This window comes from Helianthus annuus, chromosome 11, assembly GCF_002127325.2.
Source record: "Helianthus annuus cultivar XRQ/B chromosome 11, HanXRQr2.0-SUNRISE, whole genome shotgun sequence".
NCBI classification, from domain to species: domain Eukaryota; kingdom Viridiplantae; phylum Streptophyta; class Magnoliopsida; order Asterales; family Asteraceae; genus Helianthus; species Helianthus annuus.
This window is the reverse complement of record NC_035443.2, coordinates 7,594,906-7,610,330: the sequence shown is the minus strand read 5'-3', so window position 1 is coordinate 7,610,330 and position 15,425 is coordinate 7,594,906. Positions and strand designations below refer to the sequence as shown.

General features: G+C 33.8%; 1 protein-coding gene across 2 annotated transcripts; it reads left to right on the top strand.

Moving 5' to 3' along the window:
- The first annotated feature begins 8,767 nt into the window (after positions 1 to 8,767).
- On the top strand, positions 8,768 to 15,069 carry LOC110889451 (ribulose bisphosphate carboxylase small chain, chloroplastic-like). 2 transcript variants are annotated; one of them, XM_035979535.1, is made up of 3 exons: positions 8,768 to 9,086; positions 9,180 to 9,314; positions 14,747 to 15,069. In XM_035979535.1, exons 1-3 carry the CDS (start codon positions 8,916 to 8,918, stop codon positions 14,975 to 14,977), a joined length of 537 nt encoding a protein of 178 aa, XP_035835428.1. In that variant the 5' UTR covers positions 8,768 to 8,915; the 3' UTR covers positions 14,978 to 15,069. The 2 variants fall into 2 exon arrangements, with proteins under 2 accessions (XP_035835428.1, XP_021992673.1); XM_022136981.2 differs by lacking the exon at positions 14,747 to 15,069 and adding an exon at positions 9,993 to 10,397.
- Positions 15,070 to 15,425: the final 356 nt, after the last annotated feature.

Genomic DNA, 15,425 nt, shown 5'->3' with positions numbered 1-15,425 from the left:
TGAACCGACCACAGAGGCTTATACCAACATGTGACCTGGTCCTAAGAGAGTCCTAAGGTATATTTATACCTCACTAAAACGGGTCAGAACTGAAGTCAAAGCAAAAGTCAAACTTATGCGACTTTCGGCTCCGAACCGGTTCTATATAGTAAATGATCGATTCAAACGAGCGCAAACAAGTTTATATACTTATTATCATGTTTTATGATTTTCAAAACAGGTTCCATAACATATATCTTACAGATTATGCTTAAATCGCTAAAATAGCTTTCTGTTGACTTTTTAACCGCACGTTTGACTCGATAATTGACATAGTTAGAGTGGTGATCAGGGGGAACCCTTTTAGAGGTTTAATACCCACATAAATACCAACTCAAAACTACTTTTGGTTCGTCATAAGACTGAACCATCACTGAGTTATTTTAAAGTCAAACCGTACTTACGACGGTTTGGTTTTTAGCTAAATACTAAGCATGAACTGAAGTATGAATGATCAAGGCAACTTACAGAAGTTAAGACTTGAATATGGAGCAGGGAAGAACACTTGGGAGCACTTAGAATGATCAGATGGAAGTTGTTTGAGTTGTGTGAATGTTGTAACTACAACATGGCTATTTATAGCCAAATGCCAAGCCATATTGATCATTGCAAGCACTACTATCAGACCAGAGGTGATGGTAGGTGTCCCCTAAGTGTTATGGGTTGAGCATAGGGTGCCCATGCCCCATAATTATGTGCATGATCGTTCACAAGCTCCAAAAGCCAAGTAGTTGCAAAGTTTCTGCATCTGGGCACTTTACGCGGCCCGCATGGGAGTTCCCATGCATTTTAACGCGGGTCGCCTAAAGTTCAAAAATCAGACGCGAAATAGAGGAGGCTCGCGGCCCGCCTCAACTTATGTTGAAACTTCACGCGGGTCGCCTAAGGTTATATTTTCTGAATTTTTCAAATCTTTTATAATGATTACAGAATCGGGCCATTAATAACGAAATCTTTCGTAATGATTCGCCTGACCTTTCGGATTTGAAGGGGTAACTTTGCGGTTTGGCCCTCGGTTATTTACCGATAGGGGCCTCGTGTTAATTACCCGCATTATTAAGTCCCCGGTTATTTATTAATTATATTGGAAAGCCTTAACTTTCACTGTTGACGCTTTTAACCCTTCTTCTACGAATTCGATCGTATCTTTCTCGTTTCATATCGAAACTTCGCGAAATTCATATATGTTATTTTAGTGAGGGTATAATACCGTTACAAAGTCTTTGGAACGTTAAAGGGTCACTCAGAGGTATTATTAAACATGTTGACACAGTTAACCCCTGTAGTTTGTAATCTCTCACTTCCATCCGCGTTTTGATTTTGTACGATCTATAATTTACTCGTTTGAAGGTTTAAGCATTATTTAGGGATACTATACAGTATATTTACCCTTGTTGACATTTATAACCCTCGAAATTATATACTTTCAAGGTTTGTCAAAATTAGTCCTTTATTTATTATAGATGCCACGTGTAAACAAATGACACGTGTTAACACATCATTGGACACAAAAATTCGAGGTGTTACAATCCCGGTCTCCGTTTAATCTACCGGTTAGGTCCGTAAGGTTTCTTTCTGGCTAGTCGGTCTAAGTCCTTGACTTAAGTAAAGACCCGTTAGCATCCTAATAGATAATTAAACCTTCTATACAGATTTATAGCTTCCGGTAAAAAGTGCCTTTCAGGAACTTTAGGGATTTACTGCTAGGTAAATACTTTTAACTTATTTCCCCTATACGGGCTTGGGATACGGTATATTAATACCGCTTGGTCGGGTATGGGATTATTTTGTCGGATTGTGATTTAATAAATCCGCATAACCCGTTTTAATCGGTATTATTTGATAACATAAACAATTGGGGATTAACGACCGTGTCCTGGATATCCTCGGCTCATTTAAGTTATTAATGGCCACGACCTATGCACGGGGTGCATGCATGCACCTGACAGATGCAAATGCTAAATATTAAATTACCCACAAGTTGGGGATAACTCCTCTGTGGGTTCTATAAGTGGTGAGTCAGTTAATCATGTCCGGCTTCCAAACCGGCCCCACTTGTATGACAAATATATAAAGCTGTATACAAGATCTTAATAAAGATTGTCCCAAGTTATAAAACATTTGTGCCATGTGCATCCAAATCAATTTTTCTTAAATGTTTTCAAAACGAGTCAGTTAAATTGTATTTACCAGTGTATACTGACGTATTTTCCTAAAGATTGATTTGACAGGTACTTATCGAAATAGGCTGGAGCTATAGGGTGTTGTAGAGGATATTGCAAATCCCATAGATACCCGGAGTCTGTAGTTTTTGTTTTCTTGTACTTTATGATCCGCCTGTGGATCTTATTACATTCCAGTCTGTATTATTCTTGTACTCGAACATCGACAGACAGTATGGTTTGTAATAGTTTATTTACCCAGCCTTCCGCTGTGCTATATTATTGTGTGTGTTGACAATGATGATATCAACTACGTCACGATACTCCCCACCGGGCCCACCGGTAATACGTGGAATATTGGGGTGTGACATCTTATCATATAGCAATTTATGATTCATAATGCCTTTCATTTTATATCCATTATCTCCTTTATGGTAAAAATATTATATTGAAAAACATATATGACGCTGCCTAATGATGTCTAATGACTTTCATTTGGAGATTATCATTTATATAGATATTATTGAATAAGGCTAATAAATACCAAAGTTGTGTATTATTGTCATTCCCATGAAAGTTTATAAGCATGCTTAAAAGACCCGTTTATTTGAAATAAATTGAAGTAAACACATGACATATGAAGTGTGGGTCTCACGTAAGCTCATTATAAATTTATGGAAGCTCGTAAGATTTTCGATCGACAAATTTTGTTGTCTCAGTCATATAACTACTTCTTGATTTACATATAAGAAGGTTGAAAAAAAATTCCACTTGTCAAACCTCAAATGCGCTCTAGATATATAAGATTTGAAACAGTCACCATGAATGTTTTGTGACTATAATCCATTCCTTGAAGTGAATGTGATGATATACTGATTAGTATAATGGTCGTGATTATGTACATGGTGAAGAAATTGTAATGATGCGACCATGAAAGTTACAATCCATTCCCTGAAGAGAATGTGATGTAGAAAATATCAATTTAAGGGTCATGATCATGTACATAAAAAAAAGTTTCATGATGCCCATGTTGATAATGAGATTAAGCATGCTAATAATGAAACTGATAGCAAGAAGTAGCGCACTATCAGATTGAATATACGAGAATAAATGAAATGGTAAAAGATGTAAAACATAATAATGCATTATCCTCTCGTATTTAGTATCGTGTATTAAACAAACATGAGTGCAAGTAAAGTATATATGATCATTTAATGATTGGCATGACCGGCCAGACCACACCGAGTCATTAATGATGATGTGAAAAGTATTGAAGAACCAGAAGATTCGTCTTGATAATTATACATGTCATATTTGCTCTCAAGTGAAGTTAAGTATTGATCAACAAAAGTAGGGTGTGAATCCCCAAATATTCTGGAAATAATATGAAAATAATTATACAAACATGATACCATTTAGTGTTTTAAAATTGATGCATCGTCTAAATGGTTATTAAATCCACAACCTGAAGCTTGTGAGATTGTGGCTTAGCTAATGTGATAGCAAGCATATTAATCCAGATTACTATTGGTTACAAAGCCAATGATCATGAGAGGAGCAAAAGTTCATTTTGGTACATGTAATTTTATATATAGTACCATCAATTCACATCAAGCCAATATATTATAGTTCTCCCCATACAATTGGTTTTTTTGGTCAGAAACCAAAGATGTTTAATCAAATACTTTGGTTGTGCGACATATATTGAAACTCATCCACCACACCGCACAAAGATGGGACTTCTAAAAAGTTTGAGAATATGTTGGGTATAAATAATCGTCTATGATTAAATACTTAAAGCCATTAGTAAGAAATTTGTTTATGGCTCACTGGTTTTCACTTTAGTGAATGAATGTTCCCAACATTAGGGGGAGATAACAAGTAGTTGGAAAGTGAAAAGTGAAATGAATTATTATGTCATCTTGATCCTCAGACTATAGACTATGAACTAGAAGTTTAAAGTATACTTCATTTACCAATATTAAAGAACAAATTACCAGACAAGTTCACTGACCTAAATAGAGTGAGTGACTAAGTAAGTCACGTAATCAACTGCTTATGCTCCAGTTATCTTTGTGTCCCAAGAGGACAACCTCATATTTTTGTAATGAGTCTATTGCACGCCTATAACGTGGTAGACTAGTTGATTCCAACAATAAAATTCCTCGAAAATTGGAGCAAGTAATTAAGATGGTCAAGTCGAGGTTATAGCAATAAGATCCCCTGAAGGGACAATAGACATGATGGTTCAAGAAGAACCTCAGGTACCTGAAAATAAAGAGATCTCGCCAAGTTGTATCATGTCTAAGATATGTATGGAATCAGAATAAAAATCGACGTCGTTATACTTTTGTATATATTGTAGCGCTTAAAATGATTAAATGATGAGGATCAAAATTTAAGATCTGCCTATGAATGAATATTAAGAAATGATTGGCGAAAATAGAAAGACGCGAATAAGGCAGAGTTTAGTTCTCTAATGAATTCTGGACCAACAGTCCATACAACTGAAGTTGTAAAATATGTTGGATACAAAAGTGTCTTTTACGCGAATCATGTGAAAATCAAATTAAGTGATATAAGTCGAAATTGGTGGCACAAGAATTTTCACAAATACCTATGATTTATTATGAGAAAACGTATTCTCTAGTGGTGGATGCATTGACTTCCCAATATCTTATTAGTCTGGTAATATATAATAGAGAATTGACATGCGTCTTACGAAAGTTATGTATCACTTGATACTAAGTCATATAAAATAAGTTCTCGAGAATATTATGATTATTATATAAATTCAGATCTGAATACATATACATGTTGTATATGTTATTGAATTGAATATAACTGGAACTCCCCATGAGTATCCTAAAGCATTTAAGTGCTTATAAGGTTAGTTGAAACATCTTAATGATGTAATTATTGTGCACCAATAACTATACATAGGAAACTTGTGCCTGGTTATTATGGCATCTTAATGTAGAATGTATAAGCATGGTACAATATGGATTAAATATTCAAAAGATCCCTGCATATGATATAGAAATCAATGAGGAGGAATATGTAATAGAACTCCTAAAGAGTGAATGCACATACATTGTTTTTCCAAGTTGAAAGAAGTATGTATATGATTGCCAATGCCTGAAACATTGATTTCAAGTCCCCAAGAATTTATCTTTATAAAGTTAAAGATAGTATGAACTAAAATAGTCAAGTTGAGTGTTGTACAACTCATGATATATTCTGATAAAGAGCAATATAAGTTTGATAATATTATCCATCTTTATCAAATGTTTTTTCTTAAAAGTTCACTATAATCGCAATTTACAGTGATGATGCCTGAGCATCATCAAGAGAAACTGGCGAGCTTTTAGAATGGGAATTTTTTTAATGACCCTAGCACAGTCTAATTATTACTCGACTTGCAGTTCGAATATATTTGTAATCATACTTTATTCATCTATCAAACTACATCTAGAAGATGTTGGTGGGACATTTTAGTATGTAGAGAGCCCAACCTTATAGTATGTTAAAGGTTGTTCAGACACTTTTTATAAGAAATGATTATTATCATCTCATACCAAAGTAGAGATTCTCATTTCAAAAGTACCATGGCTAAAGTGCAATTGTACATTAACTTAACTTTCGTGCTATGCATGATAATATATATTTTTTATTTGAATTTATCAACATGATATAGCACATGTTCAATGAGAAGACATTTGAATGGTAAAGCAGATATGTCGATACCCTAAAGGTAAGAATGATATGTGTCTATATTTTACTAACCCATGAAAGCTAGTTTTGTTAGTCTTGTAGATATAAAGAATGTAACAAAAATAGTCTTGGATCTCATGATATTTGTTCGCAAGAGGAAGAACTAGAAGTATCACAAGAAGATTTTACAACATTACTCAACATAAAGGATTGCACTTCAAGGCATCAAACGACAAATCATTCTACAAAAGTTTTGAGCAACTTTCGGGGATGATGGACACACTTTACTTAAAGGATACATATTATAATGAGGGGAAGATTTATTCAAGTTGCACTCTTTTTTCCTTAACTAAGTTTTATCCCAATGGGTTTTTTTAGTAAGGTTTTTAATGAGGCAATATACCTGATCCAGAAGTATCAGGGGGAGACAATACGCGCTGCACTCTTTTTCCCTTAGCTGAGGTTTTGTACCACTGGGTTTTCCTGGCAAGGTTTTTAACGGGGCAGCATATCCAAGCATATTAAAAGGATAATGTACCCCTTTCTTTTATCATATGTGGATAGTCAAGGGGGAGTGTTATGAATATATTATTTATTAGTGACCATCCACATTACCAACTCCCATATCATTTATGTATGTATTAATGTCATAGTGCCTATATATATTGGCATTTGTAAATGATGGACCTCTCAATGAATAATAGTTCTTTATTCAATCTTTCTCTATGTGTTCCTTTGATTATGTACATATACTAGTCGCTAATAGGCCGCTGTTTTACAACAATTTGCAAATTAAGTTATAAATAACAGTCGCAAAACAATCACAAATATGAAAAATATATACAAAAGAAAAAAAAAGAAAGCAGTCATAAATGTGTTGCAAAACCTCTGATTCTTTAGGTTGGTCGCAAAAATGCAAAAAAAACTTATATAAAAGTTTAATTTAGATTCACTACTTGTACTTATTTGCGGTTTATAATAGATTCACCGGGGTAACCCTTTACCAAAAAAAAGTTTAATTTAGATATCAGTCGTAAAATTTGCGATCATTTAGGGTGGTCACATAAATGAAATAAAAATAATATACTAAAGTTAAGTTTAGATAGTGGTCACAAACTTTGTGACCGTTTAGCCTATTCACTATTATTTCATATTTTTTTCACTCCACATCAGTGTCACATTGCCATACCATACCACTTCACTACTAGAAAAATGTCAATTTGTTACGAAAATTTCCAACGCAAAAAAATGCGTTACAAATTTGGACATATTTGCAACGCATTTTTAACGGAAAAAATGCGTCACAAGTGCGTTGCAAAACTTTAAAGCTCTAATGCGTTAAAGATTGCGTAGTAAATAGTTTTCAACATGGTTTTTTCCAACATCAAGGTTTTGTTGCAAATATGTAACAAACTTGAATTTGCTACGCAATTGTAACGAAAAAGCTTGTTAGAAAATACCAAATTTCTAGTAGTGCTTCCATTCACTAACCATCTCTATGATTTTCACCACCCACTATCCATTAAAATAATACTATTTTTAAATAAGTTAAAAAAAAGTATAAGAAAAAGTATGATTTGATTGGTTGAAGAAGCATGACCCACAACCCAACCCCCCCTCCCCCCCTCACGCCATGGTGTTCCTCACACCAAACACCTCCACGCCCCTTTTAAAGTCCCGTCTCGCAGTGTTTAAAGCCCCATCATGCCGGTTCACTTGCCACATCATTGGGGCGCGACACCATAGTGATCGGTCTCAGGATGTCATAGAAATGAAATAAAAAATAATAATTTAAAATTTAAATTTAGATATTGTTAATGTGTGATAACCCACTTGGTAGAGCATTTGCCTCTTGGAGAGAAGCTCTTAGATTTAAACTTAGGCAATGACAGTATTTTAGAATTATTAGTGTAAAAGAGTAAATTAAGAAAATATATCTATATGGGTCTCAAATCTACAAAAATTATGACCTTTTAGGGCGGTTGCAAAAACAAAATAATAATTTAAAATGAATTTATTATACAAAAATTATGACCTTTTAAGGCAGTTTCAAAATTCCCATAAGTTAACTAAATTTTTTGAATAAAGTTAATGGGTTAGATGGAAATAACAAAAGTCAGAGACTAAAATGGCAGGAAAAAAAACTATTAGGACTAAAATGACAAAAAAAAACTATTTGAACTAAAGTGACAATTTTAGTCAAACCTTAGGGACTAAATTGACAATATACCCTTTATTTGTCATTTAAAAGATGTTCCCTTTCTTTATAATCTATTTTCAGTTAAACCTTAAAAAATGAATAGTCATTCGTTGTTTAATAAAATGTGGTATGTCCATTTTCAATTCGTTGTTTAATAAAAACTACTCATGTTTTTACACGGGTTTTACATCTAGTAAATATATATAGAAAGAGATAGAGTGAAAAGAATGCATGAACAAGATTTTAGGGATGTGGGAATAAGATGAGCCTTTATAAACCCAATGTATGGGTTAATGGTATTTGGTTTAGCTCAAATAAAGTTTGATATATTATCTATTGAACGCCAGTTTGATAATAAATTTTCTATTGAGGTTTTTAAACTCTCTTTATTGAGCATTGTTGTAATTGGTATTATTTATTTATTTATTTATTTATGCTATTAAAAGGAACTTGAATATTGTTTTAAAGTAAACTGAAAAATAAACACGTTATAGTATAGAAGAATTTTTTTAGGGTTTCAAATTTCAAATCGTGACAAACAAAAAAAATAGAACACACTCACCCTCTTTCCATGTCTACCTCTCCTTTAGGAGATGAGATAAGATGTTTTGAGCAATGAGCATTTGACAAGTGGCTCTCCATTTCTTATGGCTGAGTGATAAGGCATGCAAACGTATGGCAAGCAGCAAAGCTATAGATCATATAACCATTATATAATGAACTACGAAAACTAAATTCACTCATTGGATTTGAAAAGGTTATCGAATTGAAAGGGCATCCTTTCAAGCAAGATTAGCATAATGGCTTCGATCTCCTCCTCAGTCGCGACCGTTAACCGGACCGCCCCTGCTCAGGCCAACATGGTGGCTCCATTCACCGGCCTTAAGTCCAACGCCGCCTTCCCCGCTACCAAGAAGGCCAACGACTTCTCCACCCTTCCCAGCAACGGTGGAAGAGTTCAATGCATGAAGGTATATATACATTTTGATGCATAATGGTTCCATGCATATATAACATTAACACAACATTGTTTTATATAGTTAAAAGTTTGGTTTCTTGTTTAGGTGTGGCCGCCACTTGGATTGAAGAAGTACGAGACTCTTTCATACTTACCACCACTAACTGAAACTCAGTTGGCTAAGGAAGTCGACTACTTGCTCCGCAAAAAATGGGTTCCTTGTTTGGAATTCGAGTTGGAGGTATATTTCTCATCCTTTATGTATTTTTAAAAGTTTATGATTTTCTAGATTTGTTAATTATATCTAGAGAGCAAAAATTATAACTTATTTGTAGGGGAGCTAGTTAATTTTTGTTGTAATTTGTATAGGGTTAGCTTTATCAAAACATAAATAAATACATACTTTAGATGAAAATAAGGAAAGTGAGCTAAAGTTATACCATGACTTGGTAATATGAATTTTATAATCTACTGATAAACATAACATCTGTTATGTGAATGTAAAATGTAAAATGTTGTTTTTAATCAACAAGATATGTGAATTCTTTGTATATAGATTATTTTGAACGGTCTATGTATATAGATTTTTAGTTGAATTAGACCACTACCTCATCATTTTCATTGTTTTAAATACAAATTTATACAATCATACATGATAATATATGAAAAGATATCCCTATCAAAATGTTTGTAGAGATGTAACACTACTTAATCAAATTTTAGTTTGTTTAATAGATCTTCAGGTATACGTTTTAAAAACGCAATTTGAGACATTTGAACTTGGTTTTTCATCCATAACTACATATTCATTTCCATCATCAACCTTAAGTTCGGTATTTTTGCTAACTAATAAGATGTTGTAGATACTAAATGACCGACTTTTAATATGGTTTCCTCTTGTTTTGGGGGTTAATTGCAGCACGGTTTTGTCTACCGTGAGAACGCCAGATCCCCCGGATACTATGACGGAAGATACTGGACAATGTGGAAGTTGCCTATGTTCGGTTGCACCGATTCAGCCCAAGTGATGAAGGAGCTTGCTGAATGCAAGAAGGAGTACCCCCAGGCATGGATCCGTATCATCGGATTTGACAACGTTCGTCAAGTTCAATGTATCATGTTCATTGCTTCCAGGCCAGATGGTTACTAAGCAAATTCGAGAATTATTCGATCTAACCTATATATGATGGGTCGAGTTTGTTTGAATCTTTAGGGTTCTTCATCTTTCTCTTTTCAAATTTGGAATTTATCGTTTCGTTCAATTCCTATGTATTTTGTGGTTTATTTCTGATTATATAATAATAATTTGTCGAATATGTATATCTTCCTCTCTCTCTTTGTTCTTTCTATCATTATTTGTTGAAACGCAAATTTGTGTTTTAAAGTTACTATATTGTCGAGATCTCATCCTCAGTCTCGATCGTTAACCGGACTGCCCCTACTCAGGCCAACATGGTGGCTCCATTCACCGGCCTTAAGTCCAACTGTCGCAACCCCCGACCCCTTCCCCGGGAGCGGGTTCCGCGAACTAGTCAGATGGTATCGTTTTTTATTAATTTGGCAGCGGAAATCATACATCAGGACCGTAGTTAGGCGATATTTTTATCCGAGTTAAACACCAAACTTTTATAATACTAAATGAGATGAAACCGAAGTTTCATTTGACAATACATTTGTAGGAATAAACCCTAATTATTAAAAACATAAACTCCGTTTCTTATTTGGTAACTTTTATAGCCACAACTTTAAGCTTTCAGTGTTCTCCAGCTGGCTTCTATTAGCTTCACATTAAGTTACCTAAAACGCGTTTTAAAAAGGTTTTGTCAGCAAGAAATACTGGTGAGTGCATCCCAGTTTACTCAAAACAATCTTGACGACTTTGCAGTATTAAGGTTGACAATGTTTATATCTATCCAATTATTCAATACAGTATTGCTACTGGGCAACCTTTTGTCCCCCGTGCTTGCGGTCATGCTACTATTCTCGCAATAGTAACGAGTGTCAAGTAATGTATATAAAACCTCACATACTGATGATAATTGTAGAATTATAAAAACTTAATCACTGTAAGTGTCTGGATAAATGTTCAGGGTTTTGTAAAATAGTTGACTCAAAAAAATGGTTTACAAAAACAGAATTTACTCACAAACTGTGAGAAAAGAGAATGGACTCACTTGCTGATTTAGGTGATACTACTATAGCTTCCTGATAATTCTCTTGGTTATTATCTATTAAAATTAAAAAAATGCACACGTGTTAGTAAGATAACCCAAATCACATTAACTGTACAACTCGAGATAGAACTCCAATGATGACTGAGTCAGGCAGAGCCTTGACATGCATTACAGAGTCCTAGATCAATCGGGTGTAGTACGAGACAGAACTCCAACGAGTGAGTCAGGCAGAGCCTTGACATGCGTTACGGAGCCCTACATCAATCGGGTAAGGTAACTGATATGTGATCGGGAGTTATAATACTTACAACGAGGCAGAGCTTCACTTTTTAGGGGTATAATATCCCGAGGGTTTAGACTATCAGAGAGTTTGAGAGAGAAAATATAAATGAACGACGATCAAATGAGGCCTGAATCCTCTTATATAGACTGGTCGAGGGGTCCCTTACGCCCCGTGACGGATCAGGCTTCGGCCTTCACGGCCCGCGAGAGCCCTCATGGCAGTTTTAGCTTTGACTAGTCAGCAGACTAGCCTTGCCACGTGTCGACACGTGGCGAAATTGTGTGCCAGACAAGTTATAGGCCATCGCGCCCCGCGACAGACCCAAGGGAATTGGTTGCGGCCCGCGAGCGACTCAGAGATTTGTTTTTATTTGATTTTTCTAAATTTTAAGGTATTCTAGGCTCGTTATTTGTATAGGGTATATTTCAGGACGTTTAGGGTCACGTTAAGGGGTCTTAGGAGGGTTGTTATACCAACGCCGCCTTCCCCGCTACCAAGAAGGCAAACGACTTCTCCACCCTTCCCAGCAATGGTGGAAGATTTCAATGCATGAAGCTATATATACATTTTCATGCGTAATGGTTTCATGCATATATAACATTAACACAACATTGTTTTAAATAGTTAAAAGTTTTGGTTTTTTTTTTAGGTGTGGCCATCACTTCAGTTACCAACACTAAATGAAGCTCAGTTGGCTAAGGAAGTTGACTACTTGCTTTCCCAATAAATGGGTTCCTTGTTTGGAATTCGAGTTGGAGGTATATTTTACATAATTCTATTTCTTTTATAATCATTTCACTATGTCGTATAAAAGATACATTATACAAGGAAAGTTAGTTTTAACCCATTTAGAGGAAATCTAGTTGATTTGATTTATACCTTATCTTATACAATGCACGCAAGCTTCTGAAAATTTTATATTAAAGTAAATGATTATTATGTCACAACAATATAAATTTTACATATTAAATGCCAATTAAGTATAGTAACCAATGTTTTAAAAACCAGTATTTTAATCGTACCGGATTAGTCTTAGAAATGGTTCAACCGGTTGAATCAGGTTGTACCGGGCGGTTCAGCTGTGTTGACTAATTAATTCTATAAATCTATAAAATATATATTCAACTCAAAAAATAATCTAAAACTACATCATTCCATAATCTAATCTAATCTAATCTAACTACTATAATAAAAGAAACCAACTTTGGACACGTGTCATTCATTGAAGGTATCCTTAAATTTATATTTATCTAAATAAATAAATAATAAATTAATATTAAATCTTATCATACTTTAATAAAATATTATCCTCAAATCTAAATTGTTAATTTAATATATTTTTTAAAACAAATACCTCTCTTATCTACTTATCTTATATTAAATATATAAATAATAAATTAATATTAAATGTTATCCTAATTATTTAAAAACATAACTTTTTTTATTATTTAGTATACAAAATTATGTTTATTCAACTCGAGTAAAACGCGAGGTTTTTAAGAATATAATTTTTTTGTTAGTTCTTTTTTTATTATTTGGTATACAATATTATGTTTATTCAACTCGAGTAAAACGCGAGTTTTTAAGGATATAATTTTTTTTTTATTATTTGGTAGATTTTTCAACCCAACTATACACGGTTTTTTTTTTAAAGATACGACGTTTTTAGTATTTAATATACAAAATTACATTTATTTAGGATATAATTTTTTTATTTGGTAGATTTTTCAACCCAACTATACACGGGTTTTTTAATGATACGACGTTTTTAGTATTTAATATACAAAAATACATTTATTTAATCTGTGTAATACACATGGTTTTTAAAGATATAACTCTTTTTATATCTATTCAACACGTGTAATATACGGAGTTTTTAAGGATGTAATATTTTATTATTTGGTAAATTTATTCAACCCGATTATACACGGGTTTTTTTTAAAGATACGACGTTTTTAGTATTTAGTATACAAAATTACATTTATTTAATCTGTGTAATAGACATGGGTTTTAAAGATATAACTTTTTTATTATTTGATATATAAAATTATATTTATTTAACCCGTACAATATACAAGATTCATAAATATATAAGTTTTTATTATTTAATATATAAAATTACATTTATTCAACCCGTGTAATACACGGGGTTCTAACCTAGTAAAAAAAATATTCTAAAAGTTAATAAGCAATCAAAAAATTATCCAAAAGTTTATGATTAAATACCATAGCAATTTTTTTTTTTGAAAAATGTACTTCATTAAACACACAAAACGCGTAATATCTCCAAGTTAGAGATAAACCGCCACAAACGACATTACATCACGTCCAACTACTACTACACCACCCTTTCCAATCGATTACATTACCTTTAGCCCTACATCTATACCAAAGAAATCCCATTGACTTAACGTCAGCCACAATCCTAACCACATTCGAGTCGCAGTTTGAAAAAAACCTTCTCGTTTCTCGCTTTCCAAATACGCCAACACGCCAGAATGAGAATACCGTATACTATCTCCTTTTTTGGTCGACCCATTCATATAATCGATCACTTGCATCACATCCTTCAACGAAAAGGCGAACATATGAGGAATATTCAACCAAGCCGCTATACCACACCACACGCCATGAGCTAATCGACAAGCTGTAAATATATGATCAACATTCTCGATCGCTTCACCACAGTGAACACATAAACCATCTCCAACAATCAAGTCAAAAGCAATTAGCAAACACTAAACAATTAATAACATGACTGAATGAACAAAAGTCAAAAGAAGGTAAACCTCGATGATCGGTTGAAGAACTTAATTTGAAAAAACCCAATGATTTTCTATCTTTGAGTGAGGAAGACGTTTTATCGATGTGAATTGTCAATTGTTGGTGCTAAGTTTACACTTTAACTAAGAAGGTAAATAGTCACCTTTTTTAAGAACCTAAAAGTTTCAAGTTCAAAATTTTGACTTTTGGCCCGGTATAAATCGGTACCGGTAAAACCCAATTTACCGGCGCTATAAATTCTTTGCCATTTCCATAGTTTACGGTATTATTCGTGCCGGCCAACCATCGACATTCGGTTTAACCGGTTCAACTGGCCGGTTTAAGCTGGTTTTTAATACATTGAGTGTAACTGTCATTTTTACTTGCAACACATTCTAAATGTAGATTAACAAAATCTTGATATGATTTACTTTGGTGTTGGGGTAACTGTAGCACGGTTTTGTCTATCGTGAGAACGAAAGATCTCCTGGATACTATGACGGAAGATACTGGGCAATGTGGAAGTTGCCTATGTTCAGGTGTACCGACTCAGCCCAAGTATTGAAGGAGCTTGGCGAATGCAAGAAGGAGTACCCTCAGGCGTGGATCCGTATCATCGGATTTGACAACGTTCGTCAAGTCCAGTGTATCAGTTTCATTGCTTCCAAGCCAGATGGCTACTAAACAAGTTATAATATTGTTGTATCTTACCTCTATATGATGGACCGAGTTTATTTCAATCTTTAGGGTTCTTCATCAATTTCTTTTCTAAATCCGGAATCTTTCAATTTCGTGAACTTCTTTGTGTTTTTGTTGTTTATTTCGGGTTTGTATGAGGTGGATAAAAGATATTATATATCAAATAATCATTTATTGAAAATTGTATCTCTTTGGCTCTATGTGTTTTATTCTAGCATCAATTGTTATAATGCAAATTGTATTTTGAAAATTATATATTCGTGATATATATATATAGGTTTCTGCAAAAAAAAAAAAACACTTTTCGTGAGAAGTGTGAGTAGACATAGGAATTGACATGTAGACATCATGTTTTGGACTCAGGCATGATGTTTTGGGTTGTTTTGGTAAGAAAAACAACAAACATAACAGTTTAAGACACAATTAAAACACA

Bases quoted from the DNA above. Each gene is read 5' to 3' on its own strand.
- LOC110889451 (XM_035979535.1), top strand. From the start codon at position 8,916: ATGGCTTCGATCTCCTCCTCAGTCGCGACCGTTAACCGGACCGCCCCT. The intron at 9,087-9,179 runs GTATATATACAT...TTTCTTGTTTAG, and splicing joins GAAGAGTTCAATGCATGAAG to GTGTGGCCGCCACTTGGATT. The intron at 9,315-14,746 runs GTATATTTCTCA...GGGTAACTGTAG, and splicing joins GTTTGGAATTCGAGTTGGAG to CACGGTTTTGTCTATCGTGA.